This window comes from Diorhabda sublineata, chromosome 1, assembly GCF_026230105.1.
Source record: "Diorhabda sublineata isolate icDioSubl1.1 chromosome 1, icDioSubl1.1, whole genome shotgun sequence".
Lineage (NCBI taxonomy): Eukaryota > Metazoa > Arthropoda > Insecta > Coleoptera > Chrysomelidae > Diorhabda > Diorhabda sublineata.
In genome coordinates this window covers 31,495,444-31,522,608 of record NC_079474.1, presented here as the reverse complement: position 1 = coordinate 31,522,608, position 27,165 = coordinate 31,495,444, and the positions used below count along the sequence as shown (strand labels likewise).

General features: G+C 32.0%; 2 protein-coding genes across 2 annotated transcripts; both read left to right on the top strand.

Moving 5' to 3' along the window:
- Window positions 1-7,894: 7,894 nt before the first annotated feature.
- On the top strand, window positions 7,895-10,863 carry LOC130440706 (uncharacterized). The gene is made up of 2 exons (XM_056774034.1): window positions 7,895-8,014; window positions 9,869-10,863. Exons 1-2 carry the CDS (start codon window positions 7,895-7,897, stop codon window positions 10,718-10,720), a joined length of 972 nt encoding a protein of 323 aa, XP_056630012.1. The 3' UTR covers window positions 10,721-10,863.
- Window positions 10,864-14,147: 3,284 nt separating this feature from the next.
- Window positions 14,148-25,174, top strand: LOC130448495 (uncharacterized). The gene is made up of 4 exons (XM_056785919.1): window positions 14,148-14,960; window positions 18,713-18,865; window positions 21,395-21,578; window positions 23,894-25,174. Exons 1-4 carry the CDS (start codon window positions 14,424-14,426, stop codon window positions 24,220-24,222), a joined length of 1,203 nt encoding a protein of 400 aa, XP_056641897.1. The 5' UTR covers window positions 14,148-14,423; the 3' UTR covers window positions 24,223-25,174.
- The last annotated feature ends 1,991 nt before the right edge of the window (window positions 25,175-27,165 follow it).

Here is a 27,165-nt window from a genome sequence, read left to right as displayed (position 1 = left end):
AATAAAATTTTTTTATGAAAAAATTAAAATTTATTGAGCTTTTTAGAAGCAAATAACTCGATAGCCGATTGACTTACACGAATCAAAGAAGAGTAACTTTTTTTTGTAGAATTTAACGCTTTTTAATATTTTTTTATTATTTTATTTGTAAGTTTAGCCCAAAAAAAGTTTACTTTGATTTAATTAACACAAACAAGTATAACTACCGCCCTCTATTAGCAATGTTAAATTAGAGTGCAAATTATGATTCCTCATGCCAAAAAACATAAAATTGTCAATTTCCAAAGAGAAATTGTGAAAACATAAAAAATTATTGCGAAAATTTAAATTTAAATTTAAATTTTGAACACCCCGTATCCCGGAAACTAGCATTATTTGCATAAGGCATGTTGAGTAGAATCATCATATTTTGAGGTCTAGAATCTACAGTTCAGAGATTCAGACATTCTTAATGAATCAACCTGTATATAAAATTAATTGCTACTTTAATATTTCCCTGAAACCTTACGATTTGTGAAAATCTTTTCGTAAGCTTTGGTCCGTACACCGTACAACCGAATGTCCTTGAAAATTAAGTTGATGAGTCGATTGTCGGATGTGATAAAGACTAGTAGGGAGCTCAATGCCTACCAGATTATTACCGCTGTTTTGGAGAATAATGGTGAAGAAACTGTAACGAGGAATCGGATGGTGATAGAGCAGAATCAATCTCAACAACTATGACATTTTGTGAATCGAAAAGAAAAATCTATAGCTGACTTTTTTTCTAAATAATGTAAAATATAAGATTTTTCTAATATAATCTAAGTATGTAATGAGTATATTCTGATAATTCGCGTTTCGACCGCACCCCCAGCCCCAAAAGGGGCGGATTAGGGAGGTTCTACTGTAGTGACACTAATTTTAATCTCAAGCCAATACATATTTTTATTATTACTAAAAACCTTTTTTAGCTTTTTTTTAACTATAATTTTTGACATTTTAATTTCATCACTCGCAAGCTATAGTTCCAAATGTTGATTTTTATGGTTCCAAAAACAAAATTATGATTTTCTCTATGCATAACAACCTTTGTTGTCTCACAATAAAGTAAAAATCCATCTCATTAACCGATACACTGATTTTCTAACAATTAATTTGAGAAACTAGTAAAACTGTAGAAAATCTCATTTCAAGAACTTTGATCGCCTTACGGTAGGCAGTAATTGCTTGTATTTGTTTTGTAATCATTGTTAAACAAATTTGAAGTGTCAATAACGCGAGATACTAAAACTGGAATTATTCCATAGTTTCGTTAAGAGATCATCGATTGTTGGAATAACAAAAAATAGTTATTGTTAGATTCTGTTCAAAATTTAACAGTTTGTGTGAGTGATCTTCAATTATGGAACGAAAATTATATATCAGGTTACATATTTTATTATTTTAGCATGTATTTATCATATATCCACTTATTTTTATTGTTCTTAAGCCATATTTAGAATTTATTTATATATTTTTCAACTTTGAACCCTATATAATGATTTTGAGAATCAGATGTACATGCTGGTACGAAGTAAATGTTGATTTTAATACGATTGAATTTATAATGAATTATAGTTTTAAAAAACTGACCCGTTCACCAGACCAATGGCCGATAGGTCGCAGCTCTAGCCGATAGTTTACTTAAATAAAGAAAGCTCTAAAAAGCTGTATCATTCATCCATACAATTTCTTTTTCCTTTTTCCTTCCATTGTTTTAGTCGATACCACATTACTCTACTGAAATCTACCATAAACTCATTTTTGAAACCTTCACTTCCAATGTAAAAATGTCCCCACAACTCGTAAAAATAAACAAGTCTCTCTCTATGAATGATATTGATTAATAAAACACATGGGGATGAAGATATAGTAAAAGATCTATCAGATTTCTATGAATTTATCCAACCTCATCGAATGAACAAAGGCGATGTTTAGGAAATTCGAAGATATACGAGGATTGGCAAAGAAAGAAAACACAAAAATTTTGAAAAATTTTTCAACGCAATCTTTTTTTAGCTCTATACACGGTTTCATACCCTTTTTATAATAAGAATCGTCATCTCTTCAAAATAGCGATTAACTGCCGACATAATCTCTTCATTGTTGGAAAATTTTTGTCTCCCGAGCCATTTTTTCAAGACTGGAAACAGATCCGAAAGAGGCTAAATCTGGAGAATAGGGTGCATGAGGTAGAAGTTCAAACTTTGAATAATGGATATGTGAGGTGGTGCATTGTCTTGATAAAACCAAACTTTCTTTTCAGCCAAATGCGTTTTAGATTAATTTCTTCGCTCAAACGTTGCAATAATATATAGTTTTTTCTTTTTCAAAATAGTCACTGAAAATTATGCCATGCGCATCCCAAAAAACCGACGTTATGGCCTTGTCTGCAGATGTAACGGTCTTTGAAGCCGGTTCTCCCTTTTCAGTCCATTTTTTGACTGTTGTTTTGCTTCGTGAAGTGATGGGCCTATGGTTATGAAACGGCGCAAAAAATGGTTTTATTTCTGTGACACATTGGCAAAAATTTGATGAAAACATCTCCACGACGCTGTTTTTGTTTCATTGTGAGCAAACGTGGCGCCCATCTTGCCGACACAGCTTTCTCATGTCCGAATTTTCAGTTAATATACGATTTACCGCACTTTTTGAAATGTCTACTATGTCTGATAGTCAGTCGACGATCATCCAGTACCTCTTTATGGATTATTTTCAACATTTCTGGAGCCGTCACTTCATTTGGTCGATCACTGCGATTCTGATCTTCGCAGGTTGTAAGGCCTCATTTAAACTCACTAACCTATGTTTTACTGTTGATAACGAAGGAGTACTTACCCAGAGTAGAATCTAGTCCAGCTAAGGCATTTCAATTAGAAGTATTGTATTCCATGTTACATTAATAAACATAAATAATTAAAGCATAAGTTTTTTATAAATAGCTAAAAATTGTAAATAAAATTTTCGGATTCGAGTTCTTTTCCTTTTTTTTTTCGCATTTTCTGTATATTTTTCACTCCATCAGAAAGTAGAAAATTCAAAGAACAAAGAGCCCACCGACTATAAAAAAAATCAATATTTTGACGTTAGAATTTTCGATTGAAAATTATGGTGCTAGTCAATATAAGATTCAATAATAAATATTTTAAATCAAATCGAAAAAATTACAGTGTATTTGGGGGAGGGAAAGGTAAATTTCCATCTTAAAAAAATCAATCCAAAAACCGGGTTCTTTGTATTTTGCACATAATCTTTGAGGTCGGTGAAACAAAGGGTAAATACAAAAGTTGTAGAATTTTTTATTACCTGCAACTTTCGCATTCAACTTCTTTTCAGAGGCCTTTCAGTTTCAGCGCAAATAGAGATAAATCGTTTTTTTTTTACCCTAAAAAACTCTGCCCCTTCTACTTTCCAACCTTAGATCGAATAAAATTATTTTTCCTTCCATTTTTGTTCTATTCTCTTCCTTTCCCAATGAGTTTCATCCTACTACTATTTTTTCTGTTCCAAAAATTATTGTATATCTTGTACAATCGAATTGGAAATGAAAGCAATAATTACTTAGAATAATAATATTAGTAACAATTGACTTTGATATCTGGCTGGATCCAATTCGTCGCTCCGTCCGTTTTGTCAGACCCTGTGTAAAAGATATTCCTTTCCCATCCGGTTTCAATTTATTTTTGATACATATTTCACAACGAATGTATTAGGAACATCTTTTCATGAACAACATGGAAATTTACACCGACCGATTAGATAGTGAATAACATTGATTGATTAGATACATTTTTTACTTATTCTTAGAAAAAAACAATCGAAAAAAGTAATTTTGTTTTAAGTTTAAACTAGTTTTAAACAAGCAAAACCACAAACTTTCTGAAAATCAATTGGTTTAGTTTAAAATTAACGAATTGCTTTAGATATTATCCCCTCTTGTGTTTGAATCATTCTAGAAGACATATTGAACAAAGATTCACGCCAAAAATTCTATTTGTGTATTATCTTATCTTTTTCAATTACAGGTAGCGAAAAAACAATGAAACTAACATGAAAATGGCAGCTGGTCGTGATGTAGAAGCAGCAGAACCTCAAGACCCTCTTCTTGAATATTCAGTATCTTCGAGTCACGACGAAAATTTCAAATGGAAAATCTTGAAATACGTAGATATCTTTTTATCGAGTACTGTATTATGTTTTTTCATCGTCGCTTGTTGGACGGGCACGTGGACTCTTTTGGATATATACGGCGAATATTTTCCCATGTACGAAAGTTTCGCTTTATCGATATTTATACATTTCGTTTTCGCGATGAGTCAGAAGTTTTTCCACAATTTACTTGTTGAGAGACCATCGAAAAGTATTGCTACCAAGTGCGTTAATTGGTTGCTTCATAAAATATATTTTTTGATTTTTTACGTCGCCGGAATTATGAATTGGAGATCTGGATCTTTCATATTCGAACAAGCATTCGGAATCACGCCAGAAAGCACGATGTACGACTTTGGAGTTACGCTCTCTTTAATCGCTACTTTATTTTGTTGTACCATTTTAATGTGGCTCGGTGGAATGTGCAACGTTACATCAGCGCCGATGCAAGTTACCGTCGACTGTAAATCCGAGACGTTTCTTTTCAATTATAAATTCTTCAGGGTAAGTACATCATACTGTTTCTGATTCTACCAATTATAATTTTGTTGTTGTTTGTTCTTAATTTTAATTTTGAAGTACTCAAAAATCTCAAATCCTTTTCATACTTTAAACATATACTTAAAATGAGTTAATTTTTGGTTTCTGATATTTTATTTTGCGGTGTGTTTTTACATTTGACAATTCAATGTGTATCATAACACATCAATCAAAAAGTCGTGTGGCTAACTAAGAAAAATACATTTTTTTGACAAAAAAAAAGAGCAATACAATATTTCGAACATCTCGATGCCGTGCTTGTAGGATTTGTTTTTTACCTCATAATAGGCTTCAGTTTTAGCAATTGGTTCATCATTAGAGCTGAATTTCTTACCAGCGACCATTTTTTGAAATCAGCGAATAGCCAGTAGTCGTTGGGGGCCAAATCTGGACTATACGGTAGATGAAGAAGCAATTCGAAGTGCAATTTTGAATCATTTCATTGTCTTTGTGAAGCAGTGGTTTTTCTTCGACATATGAGGCCGTTTTGAGCAGCAAACATCAAGAAACAGTGATACATTAACACAAGAAATGGTTTTAAAAATAACAACTTCACCTAAATGACTGTCACTTTTTTCTGACTAATCAAAACGTCATGAAATTTATCCATGGTTTTGAAAGTTGGTACTTCATAAACGTCATATGGATTTGACAATGGCAGCGCCATCTGTGTGTCAGTCACACGACTTATTGAGTGATGTTATATGTTTGGGATTAATTTTGTTCAGATACCTTTGTTTTCGATGAAATCTATTTAGTTTTGACTACGATAGCATATAATGAAGCTTTTCCATGTTTTACTGCCAAAAAAGTCCTTGTTTCAGTTAATTCCAATATTTTCGGCTCAGTTTCTAGTAAACAACAATGAAAAAATTCCTGGTCAACATAATTTGATCGAGTAGAGGTGAATATTAGTATGATTAGTGAAAATTATTGTATATTTGTGCAAATCTAATAATACAGAATCAGAAATAAGTTTGTTAATTAATTGTTTATAGCTGTGTTGAGACTTGTTACAATTGTAGGTTTATAATTATGACATTCACAACGTTTTGTTCCTCAAAAAACGTCCTGAAGTTGAATTAATTTATTTCAAACTTAATAGTATTTTTTTAGCTTTATAGTTGAAAATGATCCCATTATTTCGTATTAAAATAACTGCATCTTGAATTTAATATCATGTCTCGTGATTCAAAGTCAACCATGATATCATTTCATATGAAAATCAAGCGGATTCAATTCGAGACTACGTGGTAGTCATGGTACAGTGATATTCGCTACAATTTCCAATTCAACCGTGACAGAATGTTTAAATCAGATAATAACTCATAGGAAGTAAAAAATCCGTTTTGCATAATTTTAGTTTTAATTGTAGAAGTTTATACCTAATTCCATGTAATTATTTTCTTATCGTGTAGCTACAATTTACTAATTATTAACCCTGTATAAATCTAAATAGAATGTAGAAAGAGATAATAGTTTGTTTTCACAACTCGTCATCAAATCGAAACTATGTTACGAGAAACCATATTTTCAAATCAACTTTCATAATATTCCCATAGTTGTTTGTTACAAATTTTCAGCGTTATAGATAAAAAGTTCTTTGTCGCAGTCTCATCCGTTACAGATTAATCGAAGGCACTGTTTATATCGATAAATACGTCATTATTGAAGAATATTATGGATTTATCATAAAAATAAATATTAATAATGAAATAAAAATATTTTATAATTAACTTGGAATGATGAAGTGTGTTGTGTTTGATATCAATACTGTCAGAGAAATACTAATAAATAAAAAAACTGAATAATATTGGACGTTTACAGTTTTATTTCGTATAGTATACAGGATGTTTCAAAAAAAGATCACATAAAAAACAACAGGCGTATTCAAGTTAAACAAAATTTATACGAATATATTTCGGAAGCTGATGCATCCCATGAATTTGTTTCTATATCTGACTCTCATACGTTACTTAAGCAAGAAAAATCTAGAATAAAATTCGATTAGAATTAGAATTATGTATAATTTTTCTCTCGATTTTATCTTGAATATAGATGGCGTTACGAAGATTTCTACTTAGCAAATCCCAATTATTTTAAAGTTTTTCAACCTGTCCTACAGACGGATTTACTTTTTTTTGGTTAGGTTAGGTATACTATTATTGCACAACCCTTTAATTTCGTAAATACTTACTAAAAATACGAATGTTTCATACAAAAATTTGAAAAAATCAAACATTTTCAACAATCTGACGCTTTCGAAATTTATTAACATAACTATTAAAAAAAAGTAACATTTGCAATATAACTGCATACAAAAAATATAGGACGCTACATCCAAATCGTTCGTTTCTATACAAAAATACGACGATTATTTAGGCATTGGACGATCCGTTTTTTGTTCGGATGCAGGAGAAATTTTTTGAAGAATTCACGATTAACAAAATGTCGTTTTCAAACACGAATAAAAGTTTTATATATTAAATAGTAAACTCACGTTTGAGGAACTGGAACAAAATTATTCAACCCGTTGAGCATCCCCGTAAAAAAGTCATTGCCGCTACTGCAGCATCTTCAAATTTCAGGCCTACAACTCCGTACTCCTTGCGCCCATAGGCCCGGGCCTATTGGGAAATCCGACTCTGACGTTGCGTTGGTTCAAAAAATTGTTGAAGATTTTTTGGGAAATGAAGCAAATGAAAATTAGGTAAAGTAAGAGTGATGAATAGGAAGGAAAGCGTTTTTATTGAAATTTGAGAAGTTTTAAAGAACATTTGGGGATAAAATAAGGATAATACTGTTGGTCTATAATAAGAGAAACTGATCCAAAAAACTTTTTTATTTTTCTTTGTAATTCCCACGTATCAAAACCGTGTAAACTAGTGAGATTAATCATATTATTATTATCATATTCTAATACTGCGTTATAAAACTTATTTACATTTTTTTCTAGAGAATATTTTAAATGTATTTTACGAGAATTTTGAGTTTATTTCTGTATTTATGAAAGCGTAAAAAATGAAAACACACGACATCATTTAAAACATCTCCGACAATTATCAATTATTAATAATACCACCGTACCATTTTACGGTACAAAAATTTTCAAGAACAGAAGCGCATTTTCACTTGCTATAATGTTTGTGACAAAACTCCACATTAAAATATAATAATAACAACAATGAAACGTAATCAAAGATCATCTGATTTGGGATTGTATAAAGACATAACAGTCAACCAGAAGAAGTGCCTTTTGATCGTTTGTGCTTGTGTTATTGTTGGATCTGCTCTAATTTTAACGGTATGTATTTGTCTCAAAATATTTGATATTCGAGCAGATTTACATCAATTTTTTCTCTTATCTTTGATAACACTTCAATCCTTATGTGATTGGAATCTAATGAAATAATTTTGGAAAAATATATTGTGTCATTTTTAACTTCATAGTTCCTAATATGTTATTTTGAATTATTTCTCAATATATTTTAATGTTTCTTCAATAAATTCACGTGAATTCATCTGAAATAAAGTTACAATTTGACTTAACTTTAATCATTATCAACAAACCATTATTATTCTTTACACTTCAGTCCTGTGGTTTCATCAAGCGTTTCCTGGGAATGGTGCAAAGATGAAGACAAACATCCATACATTATTAATCGGTCATTCGAAAATCTGTTAACTTTTTTCTTTGTTTTCATGCAAATACGATTTTACTAAAATTGCTTTCAAACTTCTCGTGACTTGTTTCAAATCACTAAGGTATGAGAAATACTAATCAAAATGCAGTGTAAGTGTAATAATTCGTTGACGGTATTTTTGGGCACTTATATAGTAAAATACGTCTTAAAATACCAACAAAATAGACGGAACAATCATATGAAGAAGAAAAAGTTATAATTAATACAAATATCTTCAAATTGCCAAATCTAATCGTGGATATGAAATCGGGCATTTCAATGGGACAATCTTTGGAAGCAATTGTCACAAGATACAGCTTCAATGACAAATCAAATATAGATATACCAGATTCAATCAACTTACTCTGTGGCCGATTCAACGACATTGAAAGGCACAAGAGCAGCAGTAGTGGCAATAAAACAAGGGATAGCTTTCTGTGTGAAGGAAATGAAAAAACAATAAAAGATACATCGTTCTTTTATCTTTGCAAATAGTCTGTCAGCGCTGTAGGTAATCGATTCTGTAGAGGTTAAAGTCCGCATTTAATTTAGGTCAGTACAGCCCACATTCATATATTTTGGCTTTTTTTATTGGCAAGTCAAGCTTAATTTTGACATAATCTTCTTATAACGTCAATAAATTCATTAATATTATTATTCATATTACATCAAAGACGACTCCGACTCATGATTCTCACTCAATGGATGAAAATATAGCTTCAATTGATTTGTTTGTTTGTCAACCTGCTTAAAAATATGAATATTTGCAAAGTAAGTGAGCCAAAAGTAGATCCCAATGTGTATCAATTGACAAGGTCTTTCATGGTTGTCTTATATAGCCGGACATTAGTCTCAATAGAATACGGCCTTAATTTCAAGCTATTATGAGACTATGTATACGTTCTAAGCATACTGGGTATCAAGAGAAGAGAATGGTAAGCTCAAAACAATAATTGCGACATCTGAAAAATTAGTAAAGTATTAATCGGTTACTATCGAATCAGTTCATATCAGATCAATCGCCAAAATTGAAGGCAGTACCAGTGAACTTGTATCAGAAGCAGATCGAAACTTATTTTGACCTGAAAAACAAGGAATTATGAGCTTAATAGACGTCTCAAATAGATACCTTCGACAGAAGGAGTCCATGTGCAGATTCTGCATAGCACATCAACGTTATTTTCATACTTTAACAAGCTTGCTATATTTAGGAAAGTTAATGTCTACTAAAGGTGATAAATCTGGAAAGGACCTTTCTAAAATTCTACCTTATAACTGGACACAGTTATAATATAAATAAACTTAGTAAGCTGTATATTAATGAGTGACTACTACAACTAGATCATACCCAAATTTTTCTTTCGGTGGCTTATACTTCTTTACATCCTTTCAATGTTTCGTGAAGAAATCTGCTCGAATATCAAAGATAAAAGCAAATTCACCCATTTCTGGATAACTATTTTCTTATATTGTAGGTTGCATATATACTATTATTTTTGAGTGAACCATTCGATGTTTCAACAACAGATGCACAAACTGTTATCGTAGAATCGATAAAAGAACCTGGAAGACCGTTTGAAGTGAACGTAGTAGGAGCACCACCTCAAGAGTTCACCACGGTTACACCAACTTCCCCTCCTACCACGAAGAAAAGTAGACAAATATCCCCCCGAATAAATTATTATAAACAGCATCAATATCCGAGAAATATCAAAGAAATAATATCTTACTTACCGAACAAACCTACGAAACCCGAGAATGGAATCAGCTATTTAATTGGTGAAGAAGAATCGAAGTCTGCCAGTACAAATTTCGTTTCCTATGCTTCACCTGGTCAACTTTATTCTTTCAAACCACGTGATATCAGCGAAGTTAATCTGTTAGCTAATGACCATGTTAGATTTTCGCCACCTGCTTGGAAGGACTTTCAAAAATTTAACAAACTTCCCATACCGATACATCAATATTACATAAATAATTCTGATAGGGAAACAGTTACGAGAGTACCTAAGTTGATGAAAAATGGCTACCAATCACAATTCATCAACTATCCTAATTTAAATCCTGCATTTGATCGGTATGTTCCAAATGTTGACAATCAAGCAAGACCAGAATCTGGAGATATTGTAGCTACAGTGCGGAAACCTTTATTGGTCAACATAAACATTGCTCCAATGACAGATAATGATAGGTATTCAAAGAATCCATATGAGCCTTATACAGACGAATCCATGAATTTACAGTTAAAAGTTTACCCAGATATGGCTTTATTCCCGGAATACCGCAAAGGGAATCCCCAAAAGCAGAATTTTGTCCCTTACAAATAATTGTTGAATAAAGTATTTAAATAATCATTAGTTTTAATTTATCTGCTTGCTTAAGTGAAGTGCTATTCTCAACTTGAAGATGTTAGAGCTAACCAATTTTCTTATTATGTTGATTTCTGGAAGAAACACGCATTCCAACAAACTAGTACCGATTTATTGAACCAGTTTCCCAACATGGACCATTCGAGAATCGATTCCTGATCATTCCGATACTTGAACATGTACTGTTTGGTTTGACTTGCGTATTAGATAGTTCGTTAACTCTCCTCTGAATTTTAGCTCATTTCTCGTCTTGTACGCGGAGATTTATTATGTCGCCAACTTCGTTTAACATTTTAATACATTGAGTAATGAAGAAAAAAGAGGATAAAAGGTCATAAATCAACTGGATCTTATTTGAAAAATTGGACGACATTGAATTCGTGGATGATATGGCGACATAATAGTCCAATACCAGTAGGACTAATATAAATAGCAAAAAAACAAAGTAAAACCTATATAAAAAGTGCCATCTATGTAGAAAGAATAGATTGAGTCGAGTAAGTTTGTACAAAGTACAAAAGGATTTACTAAAAATGACATCTAAAGAAGAATAGGCCCGGAGCAAAACCCTTCTAAGTCACTGTATATGATATGGTCTTCAACAAATATCTCAAGAACAACAAAACTATTTCAGTTCAATATATAATCAGTTTTGTTATTTGGACCAAACCTTGGATATATAATAATTCCGGAGAATTCAATAGTTCATTAACTAATGCCCACTAGTTAAATGCAAAAATTTTTAGCCAAACAGGATAAGTAATAAACGTCTTTGGATCAAAACTGAAGGAGAGAAAATAGACGTAACAATTATGAAGTGAAAATGGAAAGGGATAGGTCATACACTACGGAGAGTTGCGAAGAACATAACCAGGCAAGCATTAAATTATAATAAAATAGGCAAAAGGAAAAGGGACAGGGTCATATAGAAGAATTTAACATGGAAATGGGCTCCGGATATAGAGAATAACAGATGGAGATGGAGGAACCTCGTCAACAAAATTAGACTTTCCCACAAAATGATAATATCAACCTCAACTGCTGAAATACCTATAATCGAATAGTCGGTTTTTTTGTTTTACAATTTGGAAAGCACGGAGGTCCCATGTTCATAAAAATGATATTAATTACTATGAGATTCAGAAATTTGCAGAAGATTTACATTTTGAAAACTTACCAACGATCACGTTGTTCTGATCCGTGTCCATGTATGAAGATTAGGGATCCCACAGGTTTAAAATTCCTCCTACCTTTGTACGATAACAAAACCATGTAATATTAAAGCCTGAGCAACAAAGCGATCTAAACACTTTTGTGACGATTCAGGAGCCTTACAAAAAAACATGAAATGAGGAAGTTAAGATAGCGGTAGAAAAAAGCTTTGAATAGTATAAGACGGAAAGTAATGTATTGAAAATAATGGAGAACAATTTGGAGAAGTGATACTACATCGTAGCTTACTTCTTACACCCTCAAGGTTAAAAAAAAGTATAACATTAGTTTACAACATTTCACTTTTCGTCAACATTTTTTCAACAGCTCGAGTTACTTTGTTTTCAAAGCACAAAAAGATCCAGCAAATAATATGTACGAGGATATATTGAAAAATTCTTAGGCTACTATAGAACCAAACAAAATTTCAATGTCAAAATATTTTATTACTCAACATATTCTCCTCTTAATTGAATATATTTATTACAACGAACTTCGTAACGTCTCTAGACCTTTCAAAAAAAATGTTTCTTCTTGCTCTGCAAACCAGACCTCCTTTTATTACTTCCTCGCTGGAAGAAAATTTACAACCTTTTCAGCTTTTTTCAGTTGAGGAGAGAGATGATAGTCGGACGGGGCCAAATGTGGTGAATAAGGGGGGTGTTCTAGTAATCCAAAACCTAAATCACGAATTTTTTCCATGGCAATATGAGATTTGTGTGATAGGGCATTGTCCTGCAAAAACACCTTTGGAGAGTTTTCCGCGCATTTTCTCTTTTACGTTTTTCTCGGAGTGGTCAGTAATGTCGAATATTAATCTCTAGTTATTGTTCTACCCTTATCCACTTATTAGGTCTTGGAGAATCAGAGTGTCGCCATTCCATCGTTTGTTGCTTTGTTTCTGAATTGTAGGAATGTACCCAAGTCTCATCCATAGTAACAATTCGGTTTAAGAAGTCTACATCGTTTTCAAATCGAGCACAGATCGAACGCGATGCTTCTACCCTCGTATTCTTTTGGTCAACATTCCAACATTCGGGGATCCACTTTGCAGCAATTTTTCTCATGTCCAAATTGACGTGAACTATATGATGAACGCGTTCGTATGAAATAATCAGTGCTTCAAATATCCGTTTTAGCCCAATTCGACGTTTTGATAAAATCATGTCATGAACTGCATCGATATTTACGGGGACTGATACAAAAACTGGCCTTCCCGATCGGTCATCATCTTAAATGGAAAATTTACCTCTTTTGAAGCTTGCAGTCCAATTTTTCAAGGTCGCATACGAAGGATATTGATCACCAAGGGTATTAAGCATATCTTCGTACATATGCTTACCTCTTAATCCTTTTAAATACAGATACTTGATGATGGCTCGATACTCCAATTTTTCGATTTTCACAATTTCGGTGGACATTTTTTTTCTTTCAATTTATTGCGTAACTCTGGTTCACTTTTTTGACGTCAAACTATACACTTACACTTCTAATAAATTATTGTTCGTTGCTATGGTTACGCAATACTTTGTTTATGCGTGGAACTGGTCTAGGCTAACTAGATATCAATACATCCTCGTAATCAAAGATTGTAGAAAAGTTGTATAAGGGCTGGTGAAACTTACCTATTTTGAGTATTTTGGGTGAAATGAGAAGTCTTGGTGTCCCAATTGTATTTGTCTAAGGTATGGAGAAGTGGTAGAAGTGTTTTTAAATTTGGAACACCTACTATTTGGTTAGAATCACGAAATGTTATTTTTGTAGTGTGAGTTTTATATGTCTTTGAGACAATAGAGCTGAAGAGCAAGAGCATTGAGTGAGAAGAAACAGAGAAGGGCTTTAAAAAAAAGCTTTTTATAGCCCATTTTTTAGTGAAGTTCTTAATTATGTTAATTATGTTCCAAACTCATTTTATCATTACAGAAGTTTTTTTTTTAAATTGAATCAAATAATAAATGATTGTTTATTTAATGATTATTCGCTATAATATCCGTAATTTTGTGGTTCTATGGAGCGATTCCGAAAACAATTTATCTGGCAAAATTGCGCCTAAGCTAAAACTTTAAAATGAGGACGAATTCAACTAGCAATCCAAGAAAATTAAACAATTTGGTCATAAGCGATTTCCTCTGTGGTTGTTATTAACCATTTAATGCATTGTTAACTGTAATTGCTAGTAGTTTATCTGTATATAATACACATCAATGACCATTCATGAATTTTACATTAAATTTTAACAAAACGAATCGTCAAATACAAAAAATACTTCCTAGTAATACAGAAGAGCCCATTTAATGTTGACATCACGTGTTACTCCCCCACTAACGTTCTAACTTAGGGCGACCTTAGAACGAATATTGTTGATAAGTTAGTGTAAAAAAATCGCCAAATCGAAATGTCCTCGTTAGAAGACGTTTAGTATACAAATGTGATTTGTCGGTTCGGTAAAATGAGGGGTAGTACCGCGGGGTTACCCGGTACAGTCATTAACGGGTACAACACTTCGTACTACAACATATTAACTATTTTGGATTTGTCGTTCTCTTTATTCGTTATATGCCCTTGCGTGGTTGGCTACTGGAGGGGTGTGTGGTTATTAATGGACATTTACTTAGTCGATTTCTCCCCCTCACAAAGTGGACTAATTTCTGTTATAATAGGACTGATAGGACACGGTGTTTTTACTTGTTTTCAAAAATTTTTCGAAGAAAAACTACATCCGGATAAAAACAGGGTGTTATATTACGTACTGTCCAGATTGTATACTCTATGTTTTGGATTTACTTGTGTTAACGGCTGGAGGGGTCCGTGGGAGCTTCTGGATATTCCCTATAAAACGGATGTAATGTCGATATGTGCTACTACCGGTGTGGGAATTGTGGCCCTTTTATCGATGAGGGGGTTGAGAAACGTTATTGCTCCACCATTCGTTATTGTTTGTGATGATGTTCAAGGATATTTTGAAGTTGCCACTATGTTTAGAACGGTGAGTGTTGAAACTCCGATACCAATTTATAATATCCTATAAGAACTTTCATCTCAATGATTGATAATAATAATAATATCAATTGTTTTTTTTATATAATAATCTTGATGATTTTACCATCTACTTTTTTTGGTTTCTGTTCAGAAGGAATTTTCTAATCAGAATTTTACTAATATTGATTAACCTGAAATTTCGTTTCTTCTCGTATTTGATGACAAAATTAGCATTTTCAATTAAACTGATTTGATTTTAGAATTTTCTTAACGATTTTTTGGAAAATATAGAGGTTGCCACATGAATAATATTCAATTTATTTATTAAATGAGAATCATACAACAAAAAAGTCTCAATATTCGAAGTATAGACCAGCGTGTTTTTACCCAAAACTTTTTGAGATCTCGTAAAACCATTCTATGGGAATAAATGTAAAAAACTGTCGCATTGAATTTCCAACATCAATATCGCCATAAAAACTTTTTGAAACGTAGAAAAATTGATGACAAACATGAAATTTGACGCTCAAACTTCACACAAATATCAAAAAAGTTTCCCGAATTTGGGGAAAAAAATGTTACCCATTCGATATACTGGTGCAGTTCGAAAACTGTGATCAAGATTATTTTACCATTTTTATGGGATTTTCTCCATATTTTTATTGAAATGATTCAAGTCTCCTCAAGCCTCGTATTCTGAAAATATGTACTGTACACATTTTTTTTTTTGAAATTATCCCAAATGAAAGAATTTTTGGTTTTATAGTCCTTTATGCATAATCCTCTATTTCACAATTAATTTATAAATCTAACGGCATTTTCTATGAAAATATTTGAATCTTGTGATAAAGTTAGCTATTAAATATTTTCCCAATAAGTTGCTCAATATGTTCATAACATATTATCAATCGGAAATAATATTGTGGAACATTACGACACGCTGAATGTTGATAAATAGAGTGAGTTTTATGGATGGAACGCCTCAATTATCCCAAAAACGACTTGTACGATTTTTAGAAATTTCCGTGACACGGCCGGTATTATGGTGATATCTACACTGTTGTCAGATCTTTCCTTTTTCCGGAAAAATAATAAAGTGAGTTATAGCTACATTTACAGTATCTCCACCAAAGTTATGATAAATATTGTACATTTAGATGGCTACGATTTAATAAACTCGTTTAATTTGAATATTCTTTAATAATTGATATGCTAATACAAATCTCGTAACAAGGTTTAGTGTCAGTATGTTAGTAAAAAGTTTAACGAAACTGGTGGAGTAAAATATTTATCCAAATCATGGCGCAGAAAACCTACAACAACTGAAGACAAATCTTCGAATATTTGTGTCATGTTAGAAGTAGATCCACATTCGTGAAGTAGAAAAATTACGAATTTTTAGAAAAAGTACAGTGAAGACAATTGCAGCAGATGCTCAAAATGTTGCTCAAAATGTCTTAAAACTTTGCAATCACTTTGCAACATCCCTGACTGCTCAATTATTCTTATCTCTGAGGTAATCCTAACTTTTAAACTACGTCTACCAATCCATCTTCACGGAAACCAATTATTTAGTTATTGTCTCACCATACACGCATAGTGAGGTGGGGCACCATCTTGTTGTAGCCAAATATTGTAATTATCTGAAAATTTCTAATAATGGAGTTTTTTTAATGTAATTGAAAATACTTGGATTTTGAATTATCCAAGCCAACTCAGATATAATACTATTTTCCAATAAATCTAAATACGCCGAACCATTTATGTTACCCATACATTCAGGGCTATTGGGTGTGGGATTCTCGCATCCAATGAGGATTGTTACGTGACCAGTATCTACAATTATGCCTATTTACGTTTCCAACATTGCTTAAAAAATTTTGATTGGTTTGATTTTAACATTTTTCCCTTAGGTCTGCAAACTCTTCATGTCTATCAAAATCATTATCCGACAACTCTTGAACCAACGTTACTTTGTATGGATAGAATTTATTATCACGTAAAATTTTCATTAAGGTTGTGAAATATCAAGTTCCCTGGATATTTGTCTAGTACTCAAGTGTGGATCTTCTCCTAACAGGGCACAAACATCTAAAGATTTGTTTTCAGTTGATGCAATTTTTCTCCTCCCTGATTTGGATAAATATTTTACTGAACCGGTTTCGTTAAACTGTTTTACTAATTTACTGACAGTAGATTTCGGTTAGGATATAAATTATTAAAGATATTACACGTTTCTTCTCGATTCTTTTTCAGATAAACGACCCATTGTGACTTTCAATAAACTTCAACAATAATAATTTATTGAAACGTAAAATTTGTAGTATTTTATTAGCTATTATTCCGAAATTATGGCATTTAGATATAGAGAATATTATATGAAAAATAATAAGTATTTTTAAGGATTTCGAAAAGCGAAAATTATACTAGGTGATCCATTAGAAATAACAAAGCTCATCATTTTTCTAGAAAAGGGAAAGATCGAAAAACAATATAAATACCACCATAATTCCGGACGTATCACAAAAATTTATAAAAATAGTACAAGCCGTTTCCGAGTTGAATTGAGGCATTCCATACATAAAATTCACTCTATATATAAAAATACATCATTAAGTAAAAAAATGTTGTTTCCACTATTGAATCTAACTGAAATTAACGAGATTTTATTCCTGATGAATAACAGCGGATGATGTTAATAAACATGTCAATTAAGTTAATAATAACCACGTGCTAATGAAAATAATGTCATCGGGATTTGTAAGGGCGAACAAACGCATTGAATTTGATTTAATTTTTCAATAATGTAATAACAAAAATTGTATTAAGCTTTTGGCGATTATATATACATATATGACGATATATATTTTGAGATACAAGTAAACAGTTTTGGAAAATGATTTTATTTATGTTTGAAATAATCACTTCCATCAGTACACTTTTGTAACCGAAGCTTCCACAACTTGGTAAGCTTGGTACTTGGTTCATCCATCTAGTGATGGATTTACCAGCAAGCTGAGTAGGCTCAAGCGGGCGACAAATTTTCTATTTCGATTGACATACTGTGAACTAAAAATATTATATATATAATAGTTACGTTCCGTGAACCGAATGAAAAAGAAAAGGATTTAGTTTGTTGCTTTGGGTTATTTGCTTTTTATTTCTCCTTTATATTAGGAGAACATTGTTTTGTTTGCTTGATCCATATAGTGTTTCTAGACATTCATGACCAAGTTCGTCTTTATTATACATGAATTGATCGCTGCTATGGCTGCTCGACTATCGAACTGCATGGCTATAATTTCGTCTCAAAATTGTATCGGACTAGACTAGAACTTTCTCCTGGTATTTGATTTTAATCTAAATATACACCTATTGCAGTTTTTAAAGTGTGGAGATGATTATGTTGCAAAATAAAATTTTTTTTTCGCTTCGAAATCAATTTTCGGTTGAAAAATTAATCTTTTGTCAAAACTCGAAGATATGGGAAGAGGCCGAATAATAAAACTGGAATGGTATTTGTTACAGTTCTATTAAAACGTTGTCAATTGTAAAAAAATATAAAATCAAGAAGATACTATCAATAAAACAACATTATAAACAATCTTTTCATCGAACTTGTTCACATAGAATTTATTACAATCAAAGGTCGTTCATATTCCTACAAATATTATAATTGTTGTCAGTAGTTTTAATGACAAATAATAGATTACATGAATTTTTATAAAAAGTTATATTTACGAACAATATTTGTTTCAGATGGGAGAGAGAACCTCATTGTATATATTAGACTGTCTATTTTCCATTGTGATAGTGGGAACTTTAGTTGTATTTGTATGGAGAGGAGTTTGGTTACTGGTAGACGTATTTCTTTTTCCAGATGATTACCTATTTTCAAACTGGAGCAGTTTGGTAAGAACATTGTTTATTTTAGAACTAACTTACACAAGAAATATGTAACTGCTATTAACAAGCTAAAACTAAAGAGAGAGATATATCTTCAGACCTGTTATAAAACAAAGTTTTTGTAAATTACTATGTCATAATAGAGTACTGAAAAACTTATTTTGTTTCATCATTTATTTGTTCGTAGATCAACTTTTAAAATAGTTTTAGTACCTAGATGTTTTATTCTCACCTTGAGATCCATTAAGCTGCAGATACATACGAGGATAGTCCCATAAGTACATGACCTGACACCTATAGATGGAGGTAGTTGTTCGAAAAAGCCACTGTATTAGAAAGTACACAATCTATACAGCATATATTTCAAGTTTGAAGACGTCACGTTGCTTAGTATTCGTTTGACAGTCATCAATAGTGAACTTTTAAGTGAATTTGTAAACATGGAAAAATTGGTCATCGTTATGTGGTATAATAATTTTATTTGAAAGGCATTAGTCCAACCAATATAGAAGATTAATTAGATTCTAAGCTGGGTGAGACTGCTCCTTCATTATTTACAGTAAAATATTGAGTAGCAGAGTTTAATCGAGTCCATACGACTGAAAGTGCGAGAGATAGTAGACATTTCAAAAAGTGCGGTACATCGCATATTAATTGAAAATGTGGACATAAGACAAAAACAACGTCGTGAAGATGTTAGGATCGGGTGTTTGGTAATCTGTCACAGAAATAAAGCCGTTCCATAACCAAGGAGAAAACGTGGCTAAAGACCGTTCCATCCGCAGGCCAGGTCATGGTGTCGGTTTTTTGGGATGCGCGTGGTATAATTTTCATTGACTATATTAAAAAAGGGAAAACTATCGACGGCGAGTATCAACGCTATTGCAACGATTGAGCTAAGAAATCGAGCAAAAACCGCTACATTTTGCTAAGAAGAAAGTGTTGTTTCATCAAGACAATGCATCAGTTCGCACATCCGTTTACAAGTGATAAAATTATTGCATTAAAGTGCGAATTTCTTCCTCATGCATCATATTCGTTAGATTTAGCCCCGGATTATTTTCTCATGCATGAAAAAATGACTAGGTGGTCGAAGATTTTCCAGCAATGAAGAGGTGATGTCAGCAGTTTATGGCTATTTTGAGGAGCTTGACGTTTCTTATTTTAAAAAAGGGTATCGAACTTATTGAACATCGCTGGGAAAATTGTATGGAGCTAAAAGGAGATTACGTTAACAAATAAAGGAATTTTTTCCCAAAATTTTTATGTTCTCTCTGTTGGGCCAGGTAATTCTAGGTCCATCCTCTTATCTTGTCTTCTATACTTCTGTTCTTGAATTCTAGCATACTTTGTTTGTTGTCTTCTTAGTTCATAGTTAAGAACCATTGCTCGTCGTGTTCCACTTATAACTACCAAAGGTTGATATCCTTTGAAAGGCTAATCAAGCACCTTGGCTTGAACCTTTTATTGTCAAGGCTTATCCGTGTGTTTGAACCTCGCATGTTTTTTGAGTACTTATCAAGGACGTGGTCTGCAATTTCTTTAACTTTCATGCACCAGTGTGATTCCGCGATGTATGGAATTGCCGTCTTAGATGACAGTGTCCGGTTACCAGTAGAATTTCGCGCCTGTTCAAGTTGAACAATTGGTAAGACAGAAAAAAGATCCATAAGTGTGTCATATGTTGTCTCATGGGTTCTGTACCTAAAGGTTGTTGTTTTCAACCCAATCTGGAGAGGGAAATTTTGCCATGTTTGTTGTCGCTGCAACAAAAATATTGAGCGTATCTTTCTTTTTTGTTTACTAGTATTTATAAAAATTTCACAAGGACGAGTTAGTTATTCCGTAAATGGTAGAGTAAAATTCGGGATTCATTTGAGATTTGTTCATTTTGTCGAACGTTTCTTCAATTGTGTTAATCATCTCAAAAATACATATAAACAATATAAGTCCCTGTTCTGCCTACGTTAAAATGTTATGAATTGTATCAACTGAACTGAAAAAATGGAGGGTAATTTGTGTTATTAACATAATAAAAATGTAAACAACGCCTATGTTTTTCTAATTTTCTGATTATGAACTCGTTTCACTAATAATATGATTATAATAAATTTGAAAATTACTTTTTTTAAGTTATATACAGGACAATTTCGTCAATTTGAAATTTAGGTAATAGACACTGTAAATAGTCTTAATTATTTTACTTTACAAGTCTTTCGGCCAAGTTTTATTGAAAGCATAAACGAGGCTTATTTGAAAAGTTTTAGATCTACAAAGAAATAAGACATAGAGAATATTTACAAGTGATGACTTTTCTTAGCAATTGAATTATATTCATCATTCAATATTCAATTATCATACCAATATATACGTCAAAATGAAATCATAATGCGTATTTTGGAGCAAACAAACTAAGTACATCCACCCTATTCGTCTGATTCAGCCATGTGCGATTCTATATCCTTACGAAAATCTTCAACTGCTTCTTCTATAACTACATTTTCTAATTTTTCACTAATAGAAAAATTATTGCAGGTGCTGGGATACTTTTCAGTTGGGATAGCATTTTTATTACAACCAGCTATGAAATATTTATGTGAAAGATTAACTGGTGTTTCAAGATTACTAGTGGCAGATATATTCATTTTATTCGCTTTATTCGGTACTGTTAATGTTTGGCGAGGAATTTGGAACCTTCTTAATATATATTTTTTACCAGGTAAGTACCTTGAATAATTCCTTTTATTTTTATTTTGTTGTAACTGATTTTGAAACGGACTACATCGATCCTAGATGATACCGCATTTATATAATGTTGTCAGCCTTTGAAAGTAGTATGAAGATTGGGGAATTGTAAATCAAATGTTCGCAACATATTTTGCTTTAAATCTAATTATAATGAAGCAAAAATTGATAAAACGATTTGCATAAACCATTTAAATAATAAGCTGTATATTTTTACAAATTGCGCTGGCACTACTGCTCAGAATTTGGTATGGTCTAGACATGAATATCATCATCACGGCAAATTCACTTGTTGGGGTTAGGTTGACGTTGGGAAATTCACAACAGCTTGGACAACAACTTCTAATCCACTACAAGTCCCAAATTTCTCCACCTTTGGAGTATAGCTTGCACATTTGGAGCTCAGCTCGTAAACATGTCCTGAAGATTCTCGACTCAATACAGAAGAGACCAATTCGACTTATAGGCGATCCAGAGCTGACCAAAAACTTGTACAGCTTAAAGCATAGAAGAGATGTCGCTTATCTGACTTTAGTTCACTGATACTACCACAGCAGATGCTTTCCGAGCTATCTAACATAATCCCACCTAGAGCAGTATTTACAAGACCTATTCGACAGAGGCAAAGAGCGTGAATTTATCAGAACTCCTTTCTTTGCAAAAGTGCAGGCACCATACAAACGGCTCGAGTGTAATAGGATTTGCCCTCTTGTGCTTGCTTTTTACATGGAAAAAATATTATCAACTCTCAAGACATGGATAAGAGATGAATGTCGATTCCATCTTATCAATTTTTACTTGTCTTTTCTCTTCAATACTCATATCTTCAATTGATTGGACAGCTTCAATTTCTGATAATTATCACATCTATTCGAGTACATAGATTTTTATCAAACATCAACATGATGTCATCCATTGTATTAGCTTCTGTTTTATTTTTAATACCATGAAGTGTCAAACTATTTAAATACCTATGACTGATTGATCCACTTACCGAGATAAACAGGTCAATAAAACTTCAAAATAATCGTATTTAATCATAATCTTATTCAATAATTTTAGTAATTTATTTTTACCTTTGTTTTTTTTACCACAGCTGGAAAAAGTTCATCTACCCTTGTAGTTAGTTTTTCTTATTTCACATTGCGATCTCATATTTATTGTAAATCATTTTTCAAATTAAATCAATTCAAATTGTCGTTTCGATTTATAATAATAAATAACCGCAGTTCATTTAATATAACACTTAAGGTTAGAAATTATAATTATTAAGAAAAAAATGTTGTAAATTAGAAAATGTAGCTATCCGATATAAAAATTTATCAGTAGCGTACAAGATGTTTCGAATATAGTCTTACCTATTAGGAATGCCACTATTCATTCAATCATCACACGTCATCCTAGCGTCCAATTGAACATATTCGTTATACTTTTCTGATAGACAATCAGATCTCGACTCCCCATTCGATATTACTCGTGCAGAACCCTCGTACAATATATAATAATTTCTCAACCACCCATTTTTACAAAAATACAACGATATTATCGAACATGTAATATTTTGTTTGTAAACGGTTCTTTTTCTGTTTATATTTTCAAATGATCTCCAAAACAAAATAATCTAGTGACCTTGAGTTTGGCATCAAAACGTATCAAAAAATCAACATAATAATGGCCAGTTATCGTTTTTGCTTTCTTGATAGTAAGTTTCTTGGATTCCATTTTATTTTTGTTTCTTGTGTATAATGACTTATAGTATATCCAAACATCCAAGCGAGATTTTCATCAGCATTAAGCGATAGCGACAGCCATATTGAAGGTAACTTTTCATATGTAACCTACCATACAAAATATAACGTACCCGGTACTGTCATGCCGACGCACTAAAATTTGAAATGCTTTCTCGTCATCACGATCAGGTCTCCTCCAAATGATTTTTTGTGTGAGTGCTTAGTGACTGCGATTGAACATGGTAGCACCACTTTCTAGGAAATCACGTCTCAGTTGATCATCTGAATATTGAGGTTAATTCATGGTCATACGACCACTTTTAAAAGCAGTGAATCTGTTCACGAAACGAAGCACTTTCTAAATAATGTTTATGTGACTATTTTCGGTTTATTTATTTATTTTTTACTGTGGACATCTTTTTTTCTCCGTATTTACCCAATAACGAAAAGTTTAATCATTGTATGAGTATTAAAACTAATGTATTTGACAGTGTTAGTTTTATATGAAATTTAATCGATTCATACATTTACAAACAACTAATAAGACTTTTTATTCCAGATAATTTAGAGCTGAGTGGTTGGATAACCCATTGGGTTAGTCTGATCGTACTGTTTCTCTGTCGTTGTTCCAATTCCTTATTGGTTCGTGGAGTTTACATAGATGCCGAAGAACCTGGCGGTGAATGCGCAGTTTTTCCATGTTACTATTTAAGAATCATTTTCATGAAAAAGAAACTGAAGAAAATGAACCTAAACGCGTATAATTTAAATGACACTATAAAAGTTAATCAAAAAGAAGTAGATATGCAACACAACAATCACGTAGTGAATATTAACACTATTAGTAGTAGTATTCAGGATAGCAAAGATTCGAAACCGACGATTTGAACGTCAAAAGGAGTATAACCAAAAATATTGTGAAATGTAACGATTAGTTATAAGTATTATAGCTATAATTTGATTTTAATAACTAGGACTATTGTAAATAGATAGAATATTATTTAATAGTGGATAAATAATTTATTTCTACATATTTAAAGCATAGATTCGTCTACATATTGTGATAGTATTGCAAATCTTTTTACTCGTTAGAAATATACTGTAATAGGTTTAAACCGTTTCGTTCTAACGCAGATTATCATTATACAAATTTTCGTATACATTCAAATAAATAATTTATATACAGGGTGTTTCTGAATTCGTGCGACAAAATTCAGGTGATTGCTCGTATGAAATCGAGATGAGTCTTTCCTATAACCTTTCCTCAGCCCACCCCTTTCTGATTTATCACCCTAAAATTGAGTTTTTATTTTCCATGATTTGGCTAGAGGTGGTAAGAACATTATAAATGATGGTGTTTGTTTTTTTCTCCGCAGCTATTAGTTTTAAAACAAATTAAGAATAAAAGATATTTTAAAAAAAAAAACAAGAATTTTAAGTTATAATTTTATTTCATAAAACTTGAAAAAGTCTTGGTGTGAAATAAATTAAGGGTTGGGTAATTTTATACTTTCGCGACCCCCATCGTTTTTTGGCACTAGGAAATCGAAAAATCATCCGATTTTTTTTAAAATGTTCGTTATAAAAACTTTTACTGGTTTCAGGGTTTTAAATGTTCATGAAAATGCACTAATTCACGTATAATTGTTGATAACTTTTTTCCAAATAACAAAATGAAGTTCTTATATTTTTTTATAATATTATATATTTGTGTTATATTATATTATATTTTATTAAAAATAATAACAATTTCTCTTAATATTGACCTTTTCTCACATATAATCGTTTGGACCTTTTTTATTAATTAATCATTTAAGTTATAAGAACAAAACATTCTTAAAACCACTTATTGTGATCAAGTGTACAATATTAAAAGTTAACTTTGAAAAATTGAAAATTTTCACCATTAAAAAAATGGTATTTTACTAAGGTTCACTGTTAGAGATAAAAAAGTGAATAAGCAAACATTTTTCGATTTTTTTTCCAAAAATGTTCGTTTTTTTGATTAACAAAAAAAATATATGAACTGCGTTTGATGCTTTGTAAAAAAGTTATGAACGATTATATGCGAAGTGCGTTTATGATCACATTTAAAGTCATATGAAATCTCCAGGTGAGATATTTCCCATATTTTTTTCATAAATCCACCGTAAAAACGAAAATTTAAAAAAATCATCGGAATCGGATGACTTTTCGATTTTCTAGAACCAAAAAACGAGGGGACTGCAGGTTGGTATATCGTTTAATTTTTCTATTTTGTATAATCGGGGGGCAAAATATGTTTTACCGTTTATAATTCACAGTGTTGTAGGACTACGAAATAATCAGATACTTTATAATAGACTTGTTCGGCAGCTAGTCGCTGTAAAGGTTCAATGTCCTTTTTAAGGCCTCTTCTATACGCTTTTCTAATTTTTGCAGCTATTATCAGGCTGAAATTAAACTGATGCTGCCCAGATTTTTGAGTCATAGCAGCCAAAAGAATAGAAGGAGCTTATCATGAGCTTCATTTTTTATTTGGTTTATTTTATCGACGGAAATATTTAGTAAATGTCTTATCACTTTGAAGGGGGCTAGGGGGCAAATTAAGCTTTATTGATAAAAATTCAAATTATTTGGTACTGAAGGCATTGTATCAATAGATTCGCAATGTGACGTATTTTGAAAGCTTAGAAACCAATAACACTTAGTAAGATACAGAAACACGTCGATGAATCATCAGAATGAACTGAACACTGAGTACATATATTGGATTGAAGTTTTGTGTGAAATTTGCCAACTTTATATCCAATTATGCTATTAGATCCCTCTAGCTCTAAACTTTAATTAGAAAATTTAATTACCCTTGGGTCATCCGCGTCGAACGTCTATAAAATAAGTGGTTTGTGAATCCGTTTTGTCTTGTACGTTCGATAAATTAATCGCGAGCCAAAAACCTACTAAAAGCAGTAAAAAAACGGGAATCTGTTAAAAATATGCAAATCAACTTTACATTCAAGCTTTGTCGAAAACCCTTCACCCTAATCACGTTTTATCTAAATTCCCAGTGATGGATTTACAGATTGGCTATTACGCTATTCAAATTACATTACATTACATCTCTACAAAAAAATATCAACATTATTATTTGAAAACCAAGAGTTCATGTAAAATCTTTGATTATTTTCACAGCAGAGATTTCTAGAAAGACATTATTTTAAACAAAGTTGAATCATGTACTACTTTAGTAAGGTTAGATACTTTTTTTATTACAGTTTAAAGTGCCTCGACAGCGCTGGTACATAAAAAAATCATATGATACATAAGTTAAATAAGGACTGTTAAAAAATCTATTACAATAAGTAAATTATTTATATTTTCTCATACAGATTGGTGGCTTTAAGAAACTGTATAATTTTCTTCATCAAATAGCATTGAGTAAGTTTTGTGTGGTTGATGTGGAGTTTTCTCATTCACACAGCATCTCTCCTATTCAAAAAGTTTAGGGGCAGGATTCTTGAATGATGTTTTTGAAATTAGTCTTTAGATCGTTGGCAAGCTGAACTGGGATTTCAGGAGAATTCTCCAGTGAATCCAGTGTGCGATGGAAGGCAGATGAAAGAGACTGTTATATCAATAATAATCAGGGTTTGGTAGATGTCGTGAATGTTTTGGACTATTGGATGGTCGGTGGATATGGTTGTAATTGACTGTATGGATGAAAGAGGGTCAGTACATATGGCGATATATTTATTGGGAGAAGAAATATATTTGAAGGCTTGAAGGATACTATATAGTTCACCAGTGTAAACACTACACGCCGAGGGAAACCGGAAAGAGCTTATGAATTCG

What these genes read in the sequence shown, in the direction of transcription:
- LOC130448495 (XM_056785919.1), top strand. Translation starts at nt 14,424, where the DNA reads ATGAGGGGTAGTACCGCGGGGTTACCCGGTACAGTCATTAACGGGTAC. An exon ending in TTGCCACTATGTTTAGAACG is followed by an intron (nt 14,961 to 18,712) that starts GTGAGTGTTGAA and finishes TATTTGTTTCAG; the next exon opens with ATGGGAGAGAGAACCTCATT. An exon ending in TAATATATATTTTTTACCAG is followed by an intron (nt 21,579 to 23,893) that starts GTAAGTACCTTG and finishes TTTTTATTCCAG; the next exon opens with ATAATTTAGAGCTGAGTGGT.
- LOC130440706 (XM_056774034.1), top strand. Translation starts at nt 7,895, where the DNA reads ATGAAACGTAATCAAAGATCATCTGATTTGGGATTGTATAAAGACATA. An exon ending in GATCTGCTCTAATTTTAACG is followed by an intron (nt 8,015 to 9,868) that starts GTATGTATTTGT and finishes CTTATATTGTAG; the next exon opens with GTTGCATATATACTATTATT.